Source organism: Prunus dulcis, chromosome 4, assembly GCF_902201215.1.
Source record: "Prunus dulcis chromosome 4, ALMONDv2, whole genome shotgun sequence".
Classification (NCBI taxonomy): Eukaryota; Viridiplantae; Streptophyta; class Magnoliopsida; order Rosales; family Rosaceae; genus Prunus; species Prunus dulcis.
In genome coordinates this window covers 7,705,669-7,725,525 of record NC_047653.1, presented here as the reverse complement: position 1 = coordinate 7,725,525, position 19,857 = coordinate 7,705,669, and the positions used below count along the sequence as shown (strand labels likewise).

The 19,857-nt window shown below is 36.6% G+C and overlaps 4 protein-coding genes across 4 annotated transcripts; all 4 read left to right on the top strand.

The window, feature by feature from the left end:
• Positions 1-545: 545 nt before the first annotated feature.
• On the top strand, positions 546-5,132 carry LOC117624175 (glyceraldehyde-3-phosphate dehydrogenase GAPCP1, chloroplastic-like). The gene is made up of 14 exons (XM_034355316.1): positions 546-851; positions 1,309-1,403; positions 1,501-1,568; positions 1,650-1,688; positions 2,171-2,271; positions 2,793-2,905; positions 3,056-3,155; positions 3,240-3,386; positions 3,513-3,573; positions 3,670-3,767; positions 3,909-4,051; positions 4,138-4,221; positions 4,621-4,710; positions 4,832-5,132. The coding sequence occupies exons 1-14, from the start codon at positions 756-758 to the stop codon at positions 4,881-4,883; spliced, it is 1,287 nt and encodes a 428-aa protein (XP_034211207.1). The 5' UTR covers positions 546-755; the 3' UTR covers positions 4,884-5,132.
• Positions 5,133-6,721: 1,589 nt separating this feature from the next.
• Positions 6,722-9,055, top strand: LOC117625233 (receptor-like protein EIX2). The gene is made up of 2 exons (XM_034356839.1): positions 6,722-7,014; positions 8,125-9,055. Exons 1-2 carry the CDS (start codon positions 6,722-6,724, stop codon positions 9,053-9,055), a joined length of 1,224 nt encoding a protein of 407 aa, XP_034212730.1.
• A 121-nt stretch (positions 9,056-9,176) lies between these two features.
• Positions 9,177-10,214, top strand: LOC117625232 (receptor-like protein EIX2). The gene has a single exon (XM_034356838.1). The coding sequence runs from the start codon at positions 9,177-9,179 to the stop codon at positions 10,212-10,214; it is 1,038 nt and encodes a 345-aa protein (XP_034212729.1).
• A 16-nt stretch (positions 10,215-10,230) lies between these two features.
• LOC117625231 (receptor-like protein EIX1) lies at positions 10,231-13,123 on the top strand. Its single transcript, XM_034356836.1, has 3 exons — positions 10,231-10,781; positions 11,751-11,842; positions 12,804-13,123. The coding sequence occupies exons 1-3, from the start codon at positions 10,231-10,233 to the stop codon at positions 13,121-13,123; spliced, it is 963 nt and encodes a 320-aa protein (XP_034212727.1).
• The last annotated feature ends 6,734 nt before the right edge of the window (positions 13,124-19,857 follow it).

Here is a 19,857-nt window from a genome sequence, read left to right as displayed (position 1 = left end):
TCTTAATTGGTGGCTAGGAGCCCTACCCAACTCTTGGCCAGATGCAAAAGTTTTTCTAATTATTTTTTCTGCTTTTTGCGTTGAATGAATGACTCCAATAAAAAATAATAGTTTTTTTAGTATTTATTTTTTTTTTGGTGACCTTTTATTATTATCATTTTTAGTTGCAAAAGACGAACTTACTGTCCTAACCAACCGGTATAAACAACGCTTTCAATTATTGTTGCATTAAGCACACACTTATCTAAAGGATCAACAAATTTTTTATTTATTTTTATCTTGAGAATGTAAATATAAAATTAAAATCTCTTTAAAACAAAATATTAGAAAAGAAAAAATTCATGTAACTTTCTCCAATAGTAGAAAACCAACAGCTAACTTTCTGCAATTGTAGAGAAATGCAAGCAACAGCTGGGGCCTGGGCATAGGAGACAAAGGAAGAATGGACCGGGAACGTGGACCGGCCGTCTGTAGACCGGCCAGAAAATCTCAAAAAAGAAAAATCCCAAAAAGCCCACACGGGTCCGACGTGGCTTTCGAGGATCTACTTTATTTATTTTCGTGATCTTTTTCTATAAAAGTTTAATATTAAAAAAAAAGCAAAAGACGCATTTGGTTCTGGTGGGCTGTTCGTAGTCTCCAAAAGCTGCATAAAAGCTTTTCGTTTTTAGGGTTTTCCATTCCATCTGCTTCGGACGAAGAGAGAGTGAGCGATAGAGAGAAAGAGAGCTCTGAGTCCGTTGAATCACTAAAAAATGGCGGCTTCTTCTCTGCTCAGATCTACAGCCTCAGCTCCGTTGATCGAAGCCTCGCGTGCTGAGCTCGCGGCCTCGTCCTCCGCTTCTTTCAAGGTCTGTTTTTTACTTGCCTCTGCTCCCATGGTTGATCAACCAACTTTTTCGAAACGGTGTCGTAGTCTTCCAAACATTTGGGTATTTGGTTGTGTTTTGAAAACAGAGGAATGAAAAATGAGGTCTTGAATAAATTGTGTTTTGGTTTTTAAGCTTACGTTTCTTTGGTTTTTTTGTTTATGATTACTGTTGATTTGTACCAGTTTCTTTTGCAAATTTTAAGGCTTTAAATTTCGGCGTGTAGTTTATTTTCTGTATGCTAGAATTGTTTCTTTTATGTAAAGAACAGTTTTTGTTCTTTTATTTGGTGATTTAGTTTTCTTCGCTTTAAAAAGGTTTGATTTTTTTTTTTCCAGTTTTTTTATGAGTGCAAAATACCACAACTCACTAAAACAATGAATAACAAATACACTTTTGTTTCGCTTTTTTGGTTAATTCTCTTTTATCTGTTATTCAGGTGTCAAGCGTTGGATTTGGTCGCAATCTGAGCCGTCCAAAGGTGCAATCAAGCATATTTGGCACTTCCATCCCAAGCGGCTCGTCTTCTTTACAGTTGAGCAACCTAGTCTCAGTTTTTAGTTAATTTTTTGGGTTTGCTATTTCAGGCATTGTTATTGTAATTGACTGTGATATATGGTCCATTTTTCAGGATATGTAGCGCCAGGAGTGTCCAACCTATCAAAGCCACAGCCACTGAGCTACCACCCACAATCCAGAGTAAGAACCAAACAAATTTTCAACATCACATTGATTTGTATAGCTCTGAAGCTTACTCATGATTTTTTTTGTTTTGTTTAGGATCAGGGTGTGGTGGGAAGACAAAGGTTGGGATCAATGGTAAGTTGATTTAAGTTGTGCTTTCTCTTGTTTGTCAGTGGGCATGGATGATGTTTTTCTTTGTTTAGTTTAAGCTTGTTTTCTTAAATGTTAAGTTGTTTGTCTAGTATGTCAGTATTACGGTTATTCTTCCCATGACCCCCTTTCATTGTTTTTGGATGCTCGTTAACTGTATAACTGCTACTCTTAGTACTGCTTGATATATCAATGCCCAACTCTCTATTTTGAATCTTAAGTTTGTTTGTCTATGATTTCAATACTACTGCTGTTCTTCCCATTAGCTCCTTTCATTGTTTTTGGATGCTTGAAAATCGTATAGCTCTTACTCTTTGTATGTTGCTCGATATAGCAATACCTGACTTTTTATATTTTACTAATGCTTAGCTTGTATTTTTGAAAGGATGATTTTCTGATGACTTGTTCGCTTTAGAAAATGAATTTTTGGTATATGATGACAACATATAAGTACTGAATTCATGCAGGGTTTGGTCGGATTGGAAGGTTGGTTCTCCGAGTAGCAACCTCTAGAGATGATATAGAAGTGGTTGCGGTCAATGATCCTTTAGTTGATGCTAAGTACATGGTAAGGAATAAGAATGATATTTATTTACAATTTGCTAATATCCTGGGATAATTACGTAGCCACCAGAGCCATACCTGCACTACATGTTCTTTGTGTTTCGAGATTAGAGTGGTATTGATTAGATTTTGTCATCCTTGTTTGGGTATATGGAAGCATGCATTCTGCTTCTAATTCAATTTTCGATTTTTTTTTGTTTTGGTACTTAATGGATCAGAGCCATATTGTAGAAAGTGTTGCACATAAATTAAGTGAGTACTTCATTGAATGTGTGTGAATGGTTTAAATTGCACTGTTTATCTCACTTTTAGTATCTACATGATTGAACTTGAATATTTAAAATTGTGGATATCTTTGTTTGCTTTGGTTATATTCACGTTTGTAACAAACTTAAAAAGTTGATGATTAGTTTCTTGGATATTCATTCTGCTCCTGTCCTCTAATCAGTATTGAAGTTAATTAATGCAGGCAAGAATGCTTGTATGTTCTCCTTTATTCTTATTTTCTTGTATTTTTATCTGCAGGCTTACATGTTTAAGTATGACTCCACGCATGGAGTATTCGACGGATCAATTAGTGTTGTTGATGATTCCACCTTGGAAATAAATGGGAAGACGATTAAAGTTGTGAGCAAAAGGTAATGTCCTAGTGATTTTCAATAGTAATCTAAATAGCTGTTTTATGTTTTGTAGCATGTTCTGTAGAGAACATTATGAACACCATAAGTTGGTTTTTTAATTGAAAACAGTATCTGTATTTTGGGATTTCATTTCTGAACCTTATCCAGAGATCCTGCGGAGATCCCTTGGGGTGATTATGGCGTTGAGTATGTTGTCGAATCTTCTGGGATTTTTACAACAGTTGAGAAGGCTTCATTACATAAAAAGGTTAATTGCCTTGAGTCAATTTCTTGCATTACATTGCTCGTTACTGTCACACCAAGTTGACCTTTGATTGATTTTGCTTTGCAGGGTGGTGCAAAGAAAGTGGTAATATCAGCTCCGTCAGCAGATGCACCCATGTTTGTGGTAGGAGTAAATGAGCGTACATACAAGCCAAATATGGACATCGTTTCTAATGCAAGCTGTACTACCAACTGCCTTGCTCCTCTTGCCAAGGTTTGATTGCATCCTGACCAAATAGTCTGTTTTATAGTTCTATTATTTCAGCTTTCTTCCTGCATTAGCACTTTTAGCAAGCAACTGCCTCTTGTTATATCTTGCCTCATTAAATTTATTGTGCAGGTGATTCATGAGGAATTTGGTATTCTTGAAGGTTTGATGACAACTGTGCATGCAACTACAGGTTTCCTCTCTCTCTCTCTCTCTCTAGAACACGTGCATGTGCACATTGTTTATCACACATTATGCGGTAAACTTATTGACAGTTTTACTTGATCAGCAACACAAAAGACAGTTGATGGCCCTTCGATGAAGGATTGGAGAGGGGGCCGAGGAGCTGGACAGAATATCATCCCAAGTTCAACTGGTGCTGCAAAGGTACCTTCCTGAAAATAGATTAGGGGCACTTTTCTCAGTTATTTTATTTACTATTTAAATCGATAATTACTCATGATTGATTTACATATTTATTTTATGGGTCTAATGGTACCATATTTGATTTGTTCCCTGGAATTGTAGGCTGTTGGAAAAGTTCTACCAGAACTGAATGGAAAGCTTACTGGTATGGCCTTCCGTGTCCCAACTCCTAATGTATCTGTGGTGGACTTAACTTGTCGACTTGAGAAGACTTCTTCTTATGAGGATGTCAAAGCAGCCATCAGGTATGCATTCTGCTTGTTGTGTATAGTGTATACCTTTATGTTTCCCCCTTTCGATAGCTCAGTCACCTTTGATATCTTATATGAAGGTATGCTGCTGATGGGCCACTTAGAGGCATCCTTGGTTACACTGAAGAAGATGTAGTATCCAATGATTTTGTTGGTGACTCAAGGTAGGTTTTTTTTTTTCTTTCTCCAAGCTTTTTTTCAACATAAAAGCCAATAGTAGCATGAATCTTACAGGTCAAATTGAGTAATTAAAAGAAAAATCATCTTATCATCTTTGGAGGTTATTTTCTTATGTGATTTTTTTGGCCAACTGGCATATATGTGCTGTCATTTTTGGCTGATATGAAAGATTTAAGATACTTTTATACTCATTACACAAATTAGGCTGACTTTGTTCTGGAAGGGAAAGTTGTCTTAGTAAGGGTTGAACCATTATTTCTTCCATGCGATTTCACCAGTTAACAATGATTTTATGAATTATGATTAAAAATGCGTGATCTTTTGCTGAATTGATTTATTCATGCATGAAGGGCTTATCTTTAAATCATTCCTTCAATTTCCAGGTCCAGTATATTTGATGCCAAGGCTGGGTTAGCACTTAGTTCTTCCTTCGTTAAGCTTGTTTCGTGGTACGACAATGAGTGGGGATACAGGTAAAGAATCCATCTTTTACACTTGCATATTCACACATTCGGCACTTGGCACGCACTAATGCAAAGTTTGTTGGTTCTATTTGGTTGTGTATGACCAATTGTGCTTTCATTTTTGGTACAGCAACCGAGTTTTGGACCTCATAGAGCACATGGCATTGGTGGCAGCATCATAAGTCTCGGTCGCCGAGTGCCACCACAATTTTAGAGCTTGCTGTTGCTACGAGTTTGGTTGAAGAGTAGTTATACAAATCCCTTTTTTTATCAACGTTGAGATTTAGTCGTCACATAATTCTATGTGAAAATAATGGAAATTCGATTTGCATGAGCTCTCGGCTTGTTTGGGCCAATGCATCATTTGTACTGCATTATAATATACAGCTCCGTTGAAGGAGCTTTCTCCTTGAGCTCTGCCCAAGAAGCCTCAACTTGAATGGCATTGGAAACAAATGTTAAACAGGAAGAAGGGTAATTATGTTTTCTTGCGCATTTAAAAATGAAATAAATTGCTCTTGGTAACAATTTGTAACTGATTTTTTTTTTCTTTTCCTTGTAAGTGATTATAAGTTTTCCCAAAAACTTATAATAAGGGAGAAAAAAAGAAAATTTCTTTATTTGTATCCCAAAAACTTTTAATAGGCATGGTGGCATTATTAGTTTCCAAAAAAATATAGTCAGTGGGTAGTTGCTGATTTTCTAGTAGTGCCGATACATTTAAATTTTCAGTTGACATATATAAAATGCCCATCTTGCAATTGAAACCCAATTGCATCATGGAAGAGAAAACTTGATTTTTTTTAAAAAGAAACTTAGCAGAGGATAACAATGCAGAGGCATGGAAACAAAGTCATTTCGAATGGATTTTTTTTCCTTTTGGTCCCTCGAAATAATATAACCTAAATATGCTGGTGACGTGGTGAACAAACATGAATGATAATGAATCTCTCTCCTTTGCAGCAGATTATAATTTTAGTGTTTCCATGAGCTAAAAGACTTGGTAAGAAATAATTTTAGTGTTTTAGTTATTCCAGTTAAATAAAGAGTCTTTATCTAAACCATGTATGCATATTAGTTTTGGGGTTTTATCGTATCATCAAAGGGTTCCATGTGCTAGAAAACTTTATAAAAAATGCATACATGGTTTAGAGCCGTTGGTATGGGTAGTGAGCCCTTCGAGTCACCCTCTTGTAAATTAGATTAGTTTAGAATAATTAGACTATCGCTTATATTTTTTTTATAAAAAAAACTTAGTAAAAAGAACTTCTAAACTTAATGTAAACCATAATTGAATTAACTGGAATATGAACACAAAAGCTCTGAGTTACAGTTTATAATGATCTAGTCCTAGTCATGAATACATTGAAAATTGAAAGCAAACCTGCTGCTGGACCTCAACTAAAAAACATGTGAAGAAATCCTACGGAACAAAAAGGAAGCAATTTGATATAATTCGGACAAAGTGCTGACAAATTCGGTCCAAAACCATGACATAATCGACACTCGGGAAATCATCGAAACTCGATTTAGAAATAAGGTTTGGCAGGGAAATCTTCAAGGAACGTAATTCGTAATTTGAATAGCCTCAGGAAGACTTGGAATCTCACTGAAATCTGTTGTAATCTCTCAAGAAACCTATGAAGAAATTTGAGTAATGTGTGAAAAAGTTTGTGTTCTTGCACAAGCTTTGATCCCTCTTTATATACTGCATATCGATCGTACCACTTTCCTATTTCAATTTGAGTGAGTGAATCAAATCCTATTTCAATTTCCTGTTTTGAACTCCTTGCGGGACTAGGATTGCATTGGGCCACTTTCCTGTTTAAGAACACTTTCCCTATCTATCTATTTAAAAAATGAAGTCACAAACTAGGCTGCCATAAATTCAAGACCAAACAAGAACTCATGGCAACGTTTGAAAGCTCATCATTTTGCTGATATTCCTGCTCTGAACACGTATCTTAAGAAAATTAATGATCATTTTGTCTAATCAGCTATGTTCAAACTTCAAATCACAATGGCCCTTGCGTTCGTCACCAAAACTGTGCTCATGTTTGCAAGAATGAAGGTTTCAGCAGCGGCCATTGCCGAGGGCTTCTCCTACTTCGAAGATGTATTTGCACAAAGCAATGTTAATTGGTTCACGGTACTGGAATTGTATATTGCTCAGAATCATTTGAATGGTACTATTCCACTCTATTTGCAACGTGCAAAACATGATAGTCCTTTCTCTGAGAAGCACCAAGTTATCAGGAGAATTTCCTTAAGCATGAAATTTGACTATAGATGTTGCATACAAGAATCTCTCAGGTAAATAATAATAATTAAGTTTTGGTTCTTCTATTTTCATCGCAAATAGTTCTTGAGATTTGTGAAATTATCACATTTCGTCTTTAATATATTTTTGCATGACATTAATGATCCTTAAGGATACTCTCTATTGGATACATATGTATAGAAGTTGAGTATAATAAGTGGTGCAAGACACATACTAAAACTTGTATATAGACTATTGACCATTCAAAATAAAACCCAAAAAAGAAAGAAAAAAGAAACAACAAATAACTTATCCGCTCGCTAATGGATGCTATGGAGACCCTCAAAGTCTCTGCTGCATATGTATTAATTCTCAAACCTACCGGTCACCAAAGACTTATATTTGAATATCCAAGATTTTCACATCTAAAAGAGTATATAGCCGATGGATGTAAGTCGTTGTCCAGGGAAGGAGCCACTGGATGAGAGTAGGCTTTGGCCACAATGGTCGTAATTGATGCGAAAAAAAAAAAACCAAAAATTGTGAGACTCTTGATTAATATATAGGCCAATTAGTCTAGGAGTGTATGAGCTTTTATGTGCTTAAACTCGTCACGTTATATATGGAGACTAGACTAGAAAACTCCTATCTCACGTTGTTTGAAAATTAGGGTGGAACAACATTTGATGTAAACACCATTGAAATTTGGCATTTGATTTATTTTTCTACTACATGTTTCACTTACCATTAAAAAATGAAATAAAAAACTTAAAACCCGTTTGTGTCGAAATAAGAGTGAATATTTGGGCATAATATAGTAACCGTAATAAGAGTGAATATAAGAGTGAATATTTGGGCATAATTCAGTTTCAGGGTCTAAATACAAACCCTTTGGCATTACATTTTTCTTTTTTTCTTCTACATCTACTTACCACAATAACTTAAATTCAGGACCTGGACCGTTGATTTTGGGTTTCATTTTTACACGCGCTAGCAAGCAGCCTTGTATAAATGCATGCATCATCGAGTCCACTTCTTGTGTGCTCATCTTCATCAAATTCAGAAAACTTGATTCCAAAAACAATGAAAATCCATCACCTCATCAATATTTCTCACTATTTTCTCCTTTCGTTGTGCTTATTGGGTATTGGACTTGCAACCAGTACTGCTGTGAAGGCGAAATCAATATGCATTGAGGAAGAAAGGAAAGCACTTGCGAGCTTCAAACAAGATTTTACTGATCCCTCTGGTAGGCTTTCTTCTTGGGTGGGTCATGATTGCTGCAACTGGGAAGGGATTTCATGCAACAACCGCACCGGTCATGTTTCCCAAATGGATCTCCACAATCCATATCTAGATTCCACGACTGAAGAAGAGTGGGACGAGTTGGCTTATAACAAGTCTTGCTTGGGGGGTAAGATAAATCCCTCTTTTCTTAGCTTGAAACACTTGCATTACCTGGGCTTAAGTTGCAGTAATTTTGAGCAGATCCACATTCCTAACTTCTTTGGAAAGCTTCAAACTCTGAGGTATCTCAATATCTCATTTGCAGAGTTTGCAGGAGAGATTCCCCCTTCTCTTGGTAACTTGTCAAACTTGAACTATGTTGATGCCGGTTGTTATTTATCTCTCTCTTCCAAAATACATTCCAGAAACTTGAATTGGCTTTCTCATCTCTCTTCCCTAAAATACCTCAATCTCAATGAAGTGGATCTTCATGGCAACACAAATTGGCTGCATATTGTTAACATGCTTCCTTCCTTACTGGAGTTACACTTGTCTCATTGCGGATTAGTAAGTCATCCCCTATCTCTACAGAGGATTAACTTCACCTCACTTTCGGTCCTTGATCTTTCATTTAATGATTTCAATACTTCTTCATTTCCTAGCTGGATTTTCAATTTTACTAGCCTCAAAAGACTTGATCTAAACAGCAATTCTTTCGGTGCTCATTTTCCAGATGAACTTGGAAATCTCAAATCTCTTGAATACCTAGATTTATATCAGTTAGGGCTCAAAGATAGTGGAGTTCCCAGGGTCCTTGGAAACTTATGCAAGCTAAAGACATTAAGTCTTGGGGGGAAACAATTTTAGTGGTGGGGGGATTGAAGAGTTTTGGGGGAGTTTGTCAAATTGTCCAAATAATACACCAGTATTAGAGTCACTAGATTTGTCTAGGTGCAGGTTGGAAGGCCAATTGCCGGCCTCCTTAGGAATGTTAAAAAGTTTGCAGTATTTGTACCTCTCTGATAATCAAATGAACGGGTCCATTCCACGAAGTCTAGGACAACTCTCCGAGCTAATTCGCCTCGATCTGTTTTGGAATTCTTGGGAAGGCAATATAACGGAAGCCCATTTCATTAATCTCACCAACTTGAAAAGGTTTTCAATAGGCCCCGATTTAGATGACATAGAGAAGCCCATGTCCCTCGTTTTCAACGTGTCTTATGATTGGGTTCCTCCTTTCAAGCTCCTCCAAATTGTTATTACCAACTGCAACGTAGGTCCTAGTTTTGGTGTATGGCTTCAATCTCAGACTGAACTGGCAGATGTCTTTCTTTGTAGAACTGGAATATCAGATTCTATACCAGAGCAATGGTTGTTGAAGCTATCTTCCCAACTTGAACATTTGGATTTATCTTACAACCAATTTCGAGGTAGGCTTTCATCCAACAAATTGATGAGATTTCCAAATTTAAGAATAATAAGTTTGGATCATAATCAATTTGAGGGCCCACTCCCACTTTGGTCCACTAATGCCACCATCCTTGATCTCGAAAGCAATTTATTTTCTGGGCCAATCCCCTCTAATTTTGACAAGCTGATGCCCGAATTGAAAGAATTGTATCTTTCGGAGAATCATTTGAATGGAACTTTTCCACCTTCTATTTGCAACATGCAAGACCTGACAATCATTTCCCTGAGGAGCAATCATTTTTTCGGAGAATTCCCTGACACATGGAGTTCAGAGAGCCATATACGGATTGTAGATGTTGCCTACAACAATCTCTTTGGTAATATTCCCACTTCAATGGGAGTATTAAATTCTCTTGAAATATTGAAGCTCAACAACAACAATTTTGGCAGTAAGATTCCCGATTCTTTGCACAATTGCTCTGTTTTAAAAAGTATCGATCTTGGAGACAACAAATTATTTGGGAGCATACCTCCATGGATAGGAGGATCAAATGTATCCATGTTCTACATGCTACGATTGCGATTGAACTTTTTTACTGGACATTTTCCCAAATAACTATCTGGAGACAACCATGCTGACATTAAAAGGACAAGAACTCGTGTATAACACCACTCTGATGTTGGTCAAGAGCATAGATCTTTCATCAAATTTTTTGGAAGGTGAAATCCCTGAAGAGATAGGTAGCCTCATTCTATTAGGTACCCTGAACTTGTGGAGAAATCAGTTGACTGGTAAGTTCCCCTCAGAGGTTGGAAATATGCATGGGCTCGAAACTCTTGATCTCTCAAACAACCGTCTTTCAGGACAAATTCCTGAAACCCTTGCATCTTTAACATTCTTGGCGCACTTGAATTTGGCTTCTAACAACTTGGTGGGGAGAATTCCTTCGGGCAACCAACTTCAAACGTTCACTGATCTGTCCATTTATATGGGCAATCTATCGTTGTGTGGGGTTCCTCTTCCAAGAAAATGCCCTGAAGATGACACTTTTACTGCTACAAATGCAAAACCAAGTAATGAAGATGGAAGTGATAAGTCGTGGTTCTATGTCAGCATGGTACTTGGCTTTGTCGTGGGCTTTTGGGGCGTTTTTGGTACATTACTTGTAAAGAAATCATGGAGGTATGCATATTTTCGATTTTTTAATGACACCAAAGATAAGATTACACTAGCATTTACGGTGAAAGTGACTCGTATGCAAAGAAAGTTTTGTCATGTTTAATAATGTACTATAATTTGACCCAATAAAACAGTGTAATGCATGTGTGCGTTTTTTTCTTGTGAAATTTTTAAATACCAATTTGGTTTGTTGTTTTGACAAAATAATAGTCCATCAATCATTTTTGGATGGGGTGTTTTTAACATGACCTTAATGAGACTCAAAGCTTAATTTAGTCTAGCTTTTTTATTGGGATTCATTTGAACCTTGTTTGAATTTGATTAGAATAATAAATAAATAAAAACTCTTGCACTGTTGAGCTACATAAATAAATCAATTTAAAGTCACAAAAACTCTTGCACATAATCGGATACCCAAAATCGAATAGAGCCACTTGCAACAGACAACGTTTCCTGCATATCCCCAGAAAGCAATTCTTTTTGACGACTGTCTTTCTATGGGTCCAGTAGTAGCACGTTCTGCTCATTCTCTGGTTACCAATAACCTTTATTAGTTTGAAATTTGAATTTATCCTGGCTTCCTTTCGATGCTCATTTTCTAGATGAACTTGGAAACCTCAAATCTCTTGAATACCTAAATTTATCTCAGTTTGGGCTAAAAGATAGTGGAGTTCCCAGAGTCCTGGGAAACTTATGCAAGCTAAAGACATTAAGTCTTGGGGGAGTTTGTCAAATTGTCCAAATAATACACCAGTATTAGAGTCACTATATTTGTCTAGTGGCGGGTTGGAAGGCCAATTGCCGGCCTCCTTAGGAATGTTAAAAAGTTTGCAGTATTTGTACCTCTCTGATAATCAAATGAACGGGTCCATTCCACAAAGTTTAGGACAACTCTCCGAGCTAATTCGCCTCGATCTGTTTTGGTGTATGGCTTCAATCTCAGACTGAACTAGCAGATGTCTTTCTTTATAGAACTGGAATATCAGATTCTATACCAGAGGAATCGTTGTTGAAGCTATCTTCCCAACTTGAAAACCTGGATTTATCTTACAACCACTTTCGAGGTAGGTTTTCATCAAACAAATGGGTGAGATTTTTGAATTTAGATACAATAAGTTTGGCTCATAATCAATTTGAGGGCCCAGTCCCACTTTGGTCCACTAATGCATCTTACTTTGATCTCGAAAGCAATTTATTTTACGGGCCATTCCCGTCCAATTTTGACAAGCTAATGCCCAAATTGAAAGAAATGTATCTTTCGGAGAATCATTTGAATGGTACAATTCCACCTTCTATTTGCAACATACAAGACCTGACAATCATTTCCCTGAGGAGCAATCATTTTTTTGGAGAATTCCCTCACGCATAGAGTTCAGAGAGCCATATACGGATTGTAGATGCTGCCTACAACAATCTCTCTGGTAATATTCCCACTTCAATGGGAGAATACTTGAAATATTGAAGCTCAATAACAACAATTTTTGGGGTAAGATTCCCGATTCTTTGCACAATTGCTCTGTTTTAAAAAGTATCGATCTTGGAGGCAACAAATTATCTAAGAGCATACCTCCATGGATAGGAAGATGAAATGTATCCATGTTCTACATGCTACGATTGCGATCCAACTTTTTCACTGGACATATTCCCCGACAATTGTGCAATCTTCGCTACCTTCACATCCTCGACCTCAGCCACAACAAATTTTCAAGTACTATTCCCAAATGTTTCAATCATTTGACTTCTCTCGTTCGTGCTGTTTCCAACATATTCCACGATTACTATCGGGAGCCAACCATGCTGACATTAAAAGGACAAGAGCTCGTGTATAACACCACTATGATGCTGGTAAAGAGCATTGATCTTTCATCAATTTTTTGGAAGGTGAAATCCCCCAAGAGATATGTAGCCTCACTTTATTGGGTACCTTGAACTTGTGAAGAAATCAGTTGACTAGTAATATCCCCTCAATTGTTGGAAGTATGTATATGCTCGAAACTCTTGATCTCTCACACAACCATCTTTCAGGACATATTCCTCAAAGCCTTTCTTCCTTAACATTTTTGTCCCACTTGAATTTGTCTTATAACAACTTGGTGGGAAGAATTCCTTTGGGCAGCCAACTTCAAACACTCAGTGATTCCTCCATTTATATGGACAATCCATCACTGTGTGGGGTTCCTCTTCCAAAGTGTCTGGGTGATGACACTTTCACTGCTACAAATGCAAAACATAGTAATGAAGATGGAAATGATAATGGAGCATTGTGGTTCTATGTCAGCATGATCCTTGGCTTTATCATTGGCTTTTGGGGTGTTTGTGGCACATTACTCCTGAAGAAATCATAGAGGTATGCTTATTTTCAATTTTTTGACGACACCAAAGATAAGATAACACTAGCAATTGCCTTGAAAGTGGCTCGGTTGCAAAGAAAGTTTCATCATGTTTAGTAGTGTATTTTAATTTGACCCAGTAAAACGGTGTAATGCATTCTATACACATGTTTGTTTTTCTTGGGAAAATTTGGATTAAGTACCAATTTGGTTTTTTATTTTGACAAAATAATAGTCTATCAATCATTTTTGACAAAATGGACCCTACAAGAATGTCCATCAAATAAGCGTATTTATAATTGAATGGTATATCAGTCAAAAGCCCATATATTTATAATTGGCCACAAGCTCACCAATAAACCACTACTATTAGCAACCGCCCTGGGTCACCCACCACATTCGCTAATTGGTTACAAGCTCACCAACAAAGTCCATATATGTCTTTCTTGGGGTCTAGTAGGAGCACGTCCCGCTAATTATATAGTTATCGCTCCTTAATTAGTTTGAATTAGTCCTGGATTAGCCGTATATTGAATCTTGCACATTTTTCAAATACAACAACCTCTCAGACAAACAATAATAATTATGTTTTGGTTCTGCTATATGTAAGATCCTACATCAAATAACGGAGAGGGGGTGATGTGCCTTATATGTGCACCCCCTCATCCATCTAACACGAGGCCTTTTGGGAGCTCACTGGCTTCGGAGTCGTAGGAACTCTGAAGTTAAACGAGTTGGGGGCTAGAGCAATCCCAGGATGGGTGACTCACTGGGAAGTTGCTAGTGAGCTCCCAAAAACAAAACTGTGAGGGCAGAGAGGGTGGCCAAAAGCGGATAATATCGTGCTACAGCCTAGCTGATCCCAGGATGTGACAATTTGGTTGAGTATGATGGTTTTGAGATGCATGAGATTTCTTGCATGGTTTTCTAAACAGTGGGGTTATATTACGTTGGCTTACACTGAACTAAATTTATTTTTGTCCACTCAAAATTTTCTGTTTTGCCCCCCCCAGAGAGAGGGGGGCCTAAAGCGGACAATATCGTGCTACGGCGGAGCCGATCCCGGAATGTGACAATTTGGTGTCAGAGCCACTCTGCCATGTGGTGCGAGTGTGCCGACGAGGACGTTGGGCCTTTAAGGGGGGTGGATTGTAAGATCCCACATCAAACGACGGAGAGAAGGTGATGTGCCTTATATGTGCACACCCGCATCCATCTAGCACGAGGCCTTTTGGGAGCTCACTGGCTTCGGAGTCGTAGAAACTCCCAAGTTATGCAAGTTGGGGGCTAGAGCAATCCTAGGATGGGTGACTCATTGGGAAGTTGCTAGTGAGCTCCCAGAGACAAAACCGTGAGGGCAGAGAGGGGGGGCCTAAAGCGGACAATATCATGCTACGGCGGAACCGATCCCAGGATGTGACACTATATGTTAGCATGGCACCTTATTTGTAAACAAGTTACGGTTTGATAACATAAGGAGTATATATAAGCGAAGGCTAGCAATTGCAATAAAAAAAAGTGGCTCCTTTTCAAAATAGCATTTGTGCCGAAATAGCATAAATAAAAGGGAATATTTGGGCATAATATAGTAGCAGCATCATAAGTATTAAAGAAAACATTGTGGCTCTGTCAAGGAGAAATAAAGAATATAATCATGCAGAAGGAAGAAGCCAGCCAACTAGGGGTGGGCACTCAAATCGGCGAACCGGAAATTTGAGCCGAACAGCACCGAACCAAACTGGAAAAAAACCGAATTGACCAAAAAGTCAACAACCGGTCAAAAACAGAACCAGACCAGTTTGGACTGGTTCTGGATCTGGTTTCATGTCTTCAAAAATCAGACCGGCCAAACCGAACCGGTCAAATTAAAAAAAAATATAAATTCAATATATATATATATATATATTTTTAATACTATATTTTTAATTTCACTAAAAAAAAAACTAATATTTATCCAAGTTCAATTTCAAAATCTCTCTCTTTTCTAACTTTAATATTTATATTTTTTATATGAAATTGAATAATTTGTTAATTTTCAAGTAAAAAAATAATATTTCAGTTAAGAATTGTATTAAAAATAATTTTTATAATCCGGCTCAAAACCGAACCGAAATCGGTTCAAACTGAACCAGACAGTTTTTGAAATTTTTTTATAAAAACCAAATCGAATGAATAGTACTGGATCGGTTCTAATTTGAGGCAAAAATCGGTCCAAACCGAATCGTGCCCACCCCTATAGCCAACCATGCATTTGGAGACCATTTCTCCGAAATCGAATTACAATTTGAACAGCCGAAAGGTTGAGTACAGTTTACATGTGCATGATTGGACTTGGAAACTTGCAAAATGGGTTGAGAAGACCTAGACATGGAAACTTGTGTAACCTCAATCCCTTTCTATCAAAGAAACGGTGACAAGGAAATATGGCAATAGAAACACGAATGAATTGTTGGAGTATTTTGTGAGACAATATTCTAGTTTTTATAAACTTTATTTATCTTTTTATTTGTGTTATTTTATGACTTAAATTTGGTATTTATTTGCATGAAGTTATTTATTAATTTTTAGCAAATAACACTATTTTTAGAACAAATATTCTGTTAACACTTATCACCTGGTTTAACGACCATGCATGCAAGTTGTTGTGCCGGGTAGGATCGAAAAAATTTCCTTCCGGCAACAACGGAGAGCCGAAATTTTCTCCGTCTTTCATAATTAAAGGTCTTGTGGTATGGAGCTTTTGCGTCCTTGTATTCTGTCACGTTATGGTGATATTAACAGCATCAAGAAAATGCATTTAACTCCATCTACTGATTGGACTGGCAAACTTGCAAAATGGGTTGAGGACCGTTTATTTTGGGTTTGATTTTCACATGACCTTAATGAGATTCAAAGCTTAATTTAGTCTAGCTTTTTATTGGGATTTATTTGAACCCTGGTTTGAATCTTACATTGGTATTGCCTTACCTATTGCTGTGATCATAGAGTTTCTGTGTTCTGCCTTATCTACTGTTGTGCTCATAGGGTTTCTGTGTTCTGCCTTACCTACTGTCATGCTCACAGGGTTTGTGTTATGCCTTATCTACTACCATGCTCATAGATTTCTGTGTTCTGCCTTACCTATTGCCTTGCTCACATGGTTTGTGTTCTGCCTTACCTATTGTCTTGCTCACATGATTTCTGTGTTCTGCTATGTGCCCTATTTTTTAGGATTTGCTCTTGTTTTTATACTGCGAACTTTGCTTTAGTTTGTCACTTGTTTCACTCGTCGTTGACGAAAAGACCTTCTCTACAATTGGTGCTTCTCAAGTATGGTGTTCTGCGACTAGCTTGTCAAGTTGGACGTGCAAAATATCTTTGCCCCAACTTGAGGGGGAGTGCTGGTGAGTCCACAGGTGGGCACAACACACAGGTCACCAGAAAAGTTGGCTCCGATGCCAAGTCAAACAATATGGGTAGAATATTTTTCAAGTTATATTTCATTCTCCAAAATGAGGTATTTATAGTACAAGGATGTAATCCTAGTGGGGTCAAACTAGAAAACAAGATAAAAACCTAATTACACAATATCTATACAAAAAGGAAAGAAATATAATCCTAATAAACTAGAAAATAAATATGCTAATTAAGCTAGGATGTCGCTAACATAAAATATTAATAAAAACTAAAATATTATAATTAAACAATGTATTTACTTGTTTAATTAAAAAAATATAAAAAGAAAAAGGATTTGGGGACAACATCATTAATCATCCATGATATCCTTGCTGAACCGTTTAATTAAGAAAAGAAAAAGATATCATCATGAGTTAATTTCTTTCCACCACTCACTCACCATATATAATAAGTAGTGAGAAGCTTGGCATTGGCTAGCATTTGCCCAACTAACCACTTTCTCCGAAATGGAATTACAATTTAAGCAGCCAAAAAGTAGACTATAGTTTAGTCAAGAAAATGCATATAATTCCTTGTACCTGATTGGACTTGCAAACTTGCAATATGAAATAGGAACATGTGGAGTTCCGGCTGAACGCTCAAGTAACTCAAATTCATCCCGAATATAAGAACAACACCTAAACGCAAGCATATATAACCCAAAATTTTAACTTATATATGCTTATATTTTGGCATCTTGAAGTTGAAATGGACAAATTGTAAGATGTTCTTCAATTTTGTTTCAATATTCCTATTGGGAAATTTAGATTTGCTACGAACCCATCATGGAAGGAAATACTAGTACTAATACATGAGAGTTTTTTTTTTTTTTTTTTTTTTAAAAAAAAAAAATTTATGCAAACGATATTGGACAAGGGAGATTCAAACACATAATGGGATGGAAACATGAGTTATGGAATTTTTTTTGCTTATAAATTGGTGAAGTAGGTTTGCACAAACACAATACTCACTAGCAAAAAATGGGAAGTAGGACATAAAAAAGCATAGATGATTAATAGTAGGAAACTTGATAATTCTCATTAATTCATAATATCAGGCACTATTGAGAGAGACGATAATATATTAAATTCACAAACACTACACGAATGCTAGGACTCGAATCCATGACCTTTTCTGAGGGAGCAGTTACGGCAGTTAATATCAATACATATAAAAGTGTACGGTGGCATGAATTGTAAATATATATGAATGTGCACCCGTTGAGTTGAGGTGCCACTGCTATTGCTAGACCGCTATTATATTGCTAATACGATATACATTCGATTTTCACAGGGTCTGTGTTTTAATCATTTGTTTTAAATGCGACTTGACTGACTCATTGTAAATTCAAAGACACAACATAAAATTTAATAAAATATACGCTAAATATGTTAGCGAGATCCTAGGTTAATTAGGATATTTATTTCCTAGTTTATTAGGATTATATTTCTTTTTTTTTTTTTTTTGTACAGATATTGTGTAATTAGGTTTTTATCTTACTTCCTAGTTTGACCCTACCAAATTTACATCCTGAAAATATTCTATCTATATTATTTGACTAAATAAACATTACAATTAATTCCTTCTTCTTTCTTTTCTCCGAGACCATATCCCTTAATATATGCTTCAGTCTCCTAGTCTTTGTCAAACTTCATGGTACAGAATATCTTCCAACGTCTATTATTTGAATTTGTTTAACAACTGACTCACTGCAAAACTTGCATTGCAATTGAAATTTCCAAGAAATCTGATTTTGGATTAGAGTCATAATTAATTTCATGGCCCATTCCCACTTTGGTCCAGCAACAATGAGATCCGCCTTGAGGTCCAAACCACTTCTTTATTCTGTTGGTCCAATTCCGTTGAATGTGGACCAACAAGTTCCACGATTGGTTGAGAATCATTCAAATGGTACGGTTCTACTCTATTTGCAATGTGCAAAACTTGATAGTCCTTTCTCTGAGAAATACCGAGTTATCAGGAGAATTTTCTTAAGCATGAAGTCTGATTGTAGATGTTGCATACAACAATCTCTCAGGTAAACAATAATAATTAAGTTTTGGTTCTTCTATTTTTATCGCAAATGGTTCTTGAGGTTTTGCAAAATTATCACTTTTCGTGCTTAATGTGTTTTTGCGTGACATTAATAGTCCTTAAAGTTACTCTCTATCGAATAAATATGTATAGAAGTTGAGTATATTAAGTGGTGAAAGACTAAACACATGTACACGTACCAAGACATATCTAGACTATTGACCTTATATATTTATATATATATATATATATATATGTGTGTGTGTGTGTGTGTGTGTGCGCTCGTGCGCTAGCTTGAAACCATGAATAACAACCACCCATTCAAAACAAAACAAGAAAAACAAAAAGAAAAAAGAAACCACAAATAACTTATCTGATTGCTAATGGATGCGATAGAGAACCTCAAAGCCTTCGCTACATATGTATTAATTCTCAAAGCTATCGGTCACCAAAGACTTATATTTGGATATCCAAGATTTCCACATCTAAAAAAAGTACATAGCCCAGTGGATATAAATTCTTGTCCAAGAAAGGAGCCACGTTGATTCATATATAGGAGCTTTTATGTGCTTACATTTGTCACGTTATCTATGGAGACTAGACTAGAGAACCCTCTATCTCACGTTGTTTGAAATTTCAAAGTGAGACAACATTTGATGTAATAATACCATTTGGCATTTGCATTTGATTTAATTTTTCTACTACATGTTTCACGTACCTTTAAAAAATGAAAATAAAACTGAAAACCCATTTGTGTCGAAATAACATAAATAAAAGGGAACATTTGGGCAGCATCATGAGTATTAAAGAAAACATTGTGGGTCTGTCAAGGAGAAATAAAGAACATAATCATGCATAAGTAAGAAGCCAGCCAACCATGTATTTGGGAACCAACAATAACTTTCTCCGAAATCGAATTACAATTTGAACAGCCAAAAGGTTGAGTATAGTTTAGTCGAGTACAGTTTACACGTGCATGACTGGACTAGCAAACTTGCAAAATAGGTTGAGGAGACCTGGACCTAGAATCTTGTGTATCCTCAATCCCATTCTACTATTGTGTCCAACGGGGCATTATAAAGTCATATTTAATTAGCCATAATATTAACATTGATGACAATGATAGTGATGAGGACTCAAGAAAATGCATTTAACTCCATCCACTGATTGGACTTGCAAACTTGCAAAATGGGTTGAGGACGGTTGATTTTGGGTTTGATTTTTACTGTGGTGTATCCTCAATCCCTTTGTACTGTGGTGTTAAGCTATGTGAAGACTAG

Excerpts from the sequence above, each read along its gene's own strand:
- LOC117625231 (XM_034356836.1), top strand. The coding sequence starts at position 10,231 with ATGCTGACATTAAAAGGACAAGAACTCGTGTATAACACCACTCTGATG. Across the intron at positions 10,782-11,750 it reads CTTGTAAAGAAATCATGGAG|AACTGGAATATCAGATTCTA; the intron begins GTATGCATATTT and ends CTTTCTTTATAG. Across the intron at positions 11,843-12,803 it reads ATCTTACAACCACTTTCGAG|GACATATTCCTCAAAGCCTT; the intron begins GTAGGTTTTCAT and ends ACCATCTTTCAG.
- LOC117625233 (XM_034356839.1), top strand. The coding sequence starts at position 6,722 with ATGGCCCTTGCGTTCGTCACCAAAACTGTGCTCATGTTTGCAAGAATG. Across the intron at positions 7,015-8,124 it reads TGCATACAAGAATCTCTCAG|TACTGCTGTGAAGGCGAAAT; the intron begins GTAAATAATAAT and ends ACTTGCAACCAG.
- LOC117625232 (XM_034356838.1), top strand. The coding sequence starts at position 9,177 with ATGTTAAAAAGTTTGCAGTATTTGTACCTCTCTGATAATCAAATGAAC.
- LOC117624175 (XM_034355316.1), top strand. The coding sequence starts at position 756 with ATGGCGGCTTCTTCTCTGCTCAGATCTACAGCCTCAGCTCCGTTGATC. Across the intron at positions 852-1,308 it reads CGTCCTCCGCTTCTTTCAAG|GTGTCAAGCGTTGGATTTGG; the intron begins GTCTGTTTTTTA and ends TCTGTTATTCAG. Across the intron at positions 3,768-3,908 it reads GTTCAACTGGTGCTGCAAAG|GCTGTTGGAAAAGTTCTACC; the intron begins GTACCTTCCTGA and ends CTGGAATTGTAG.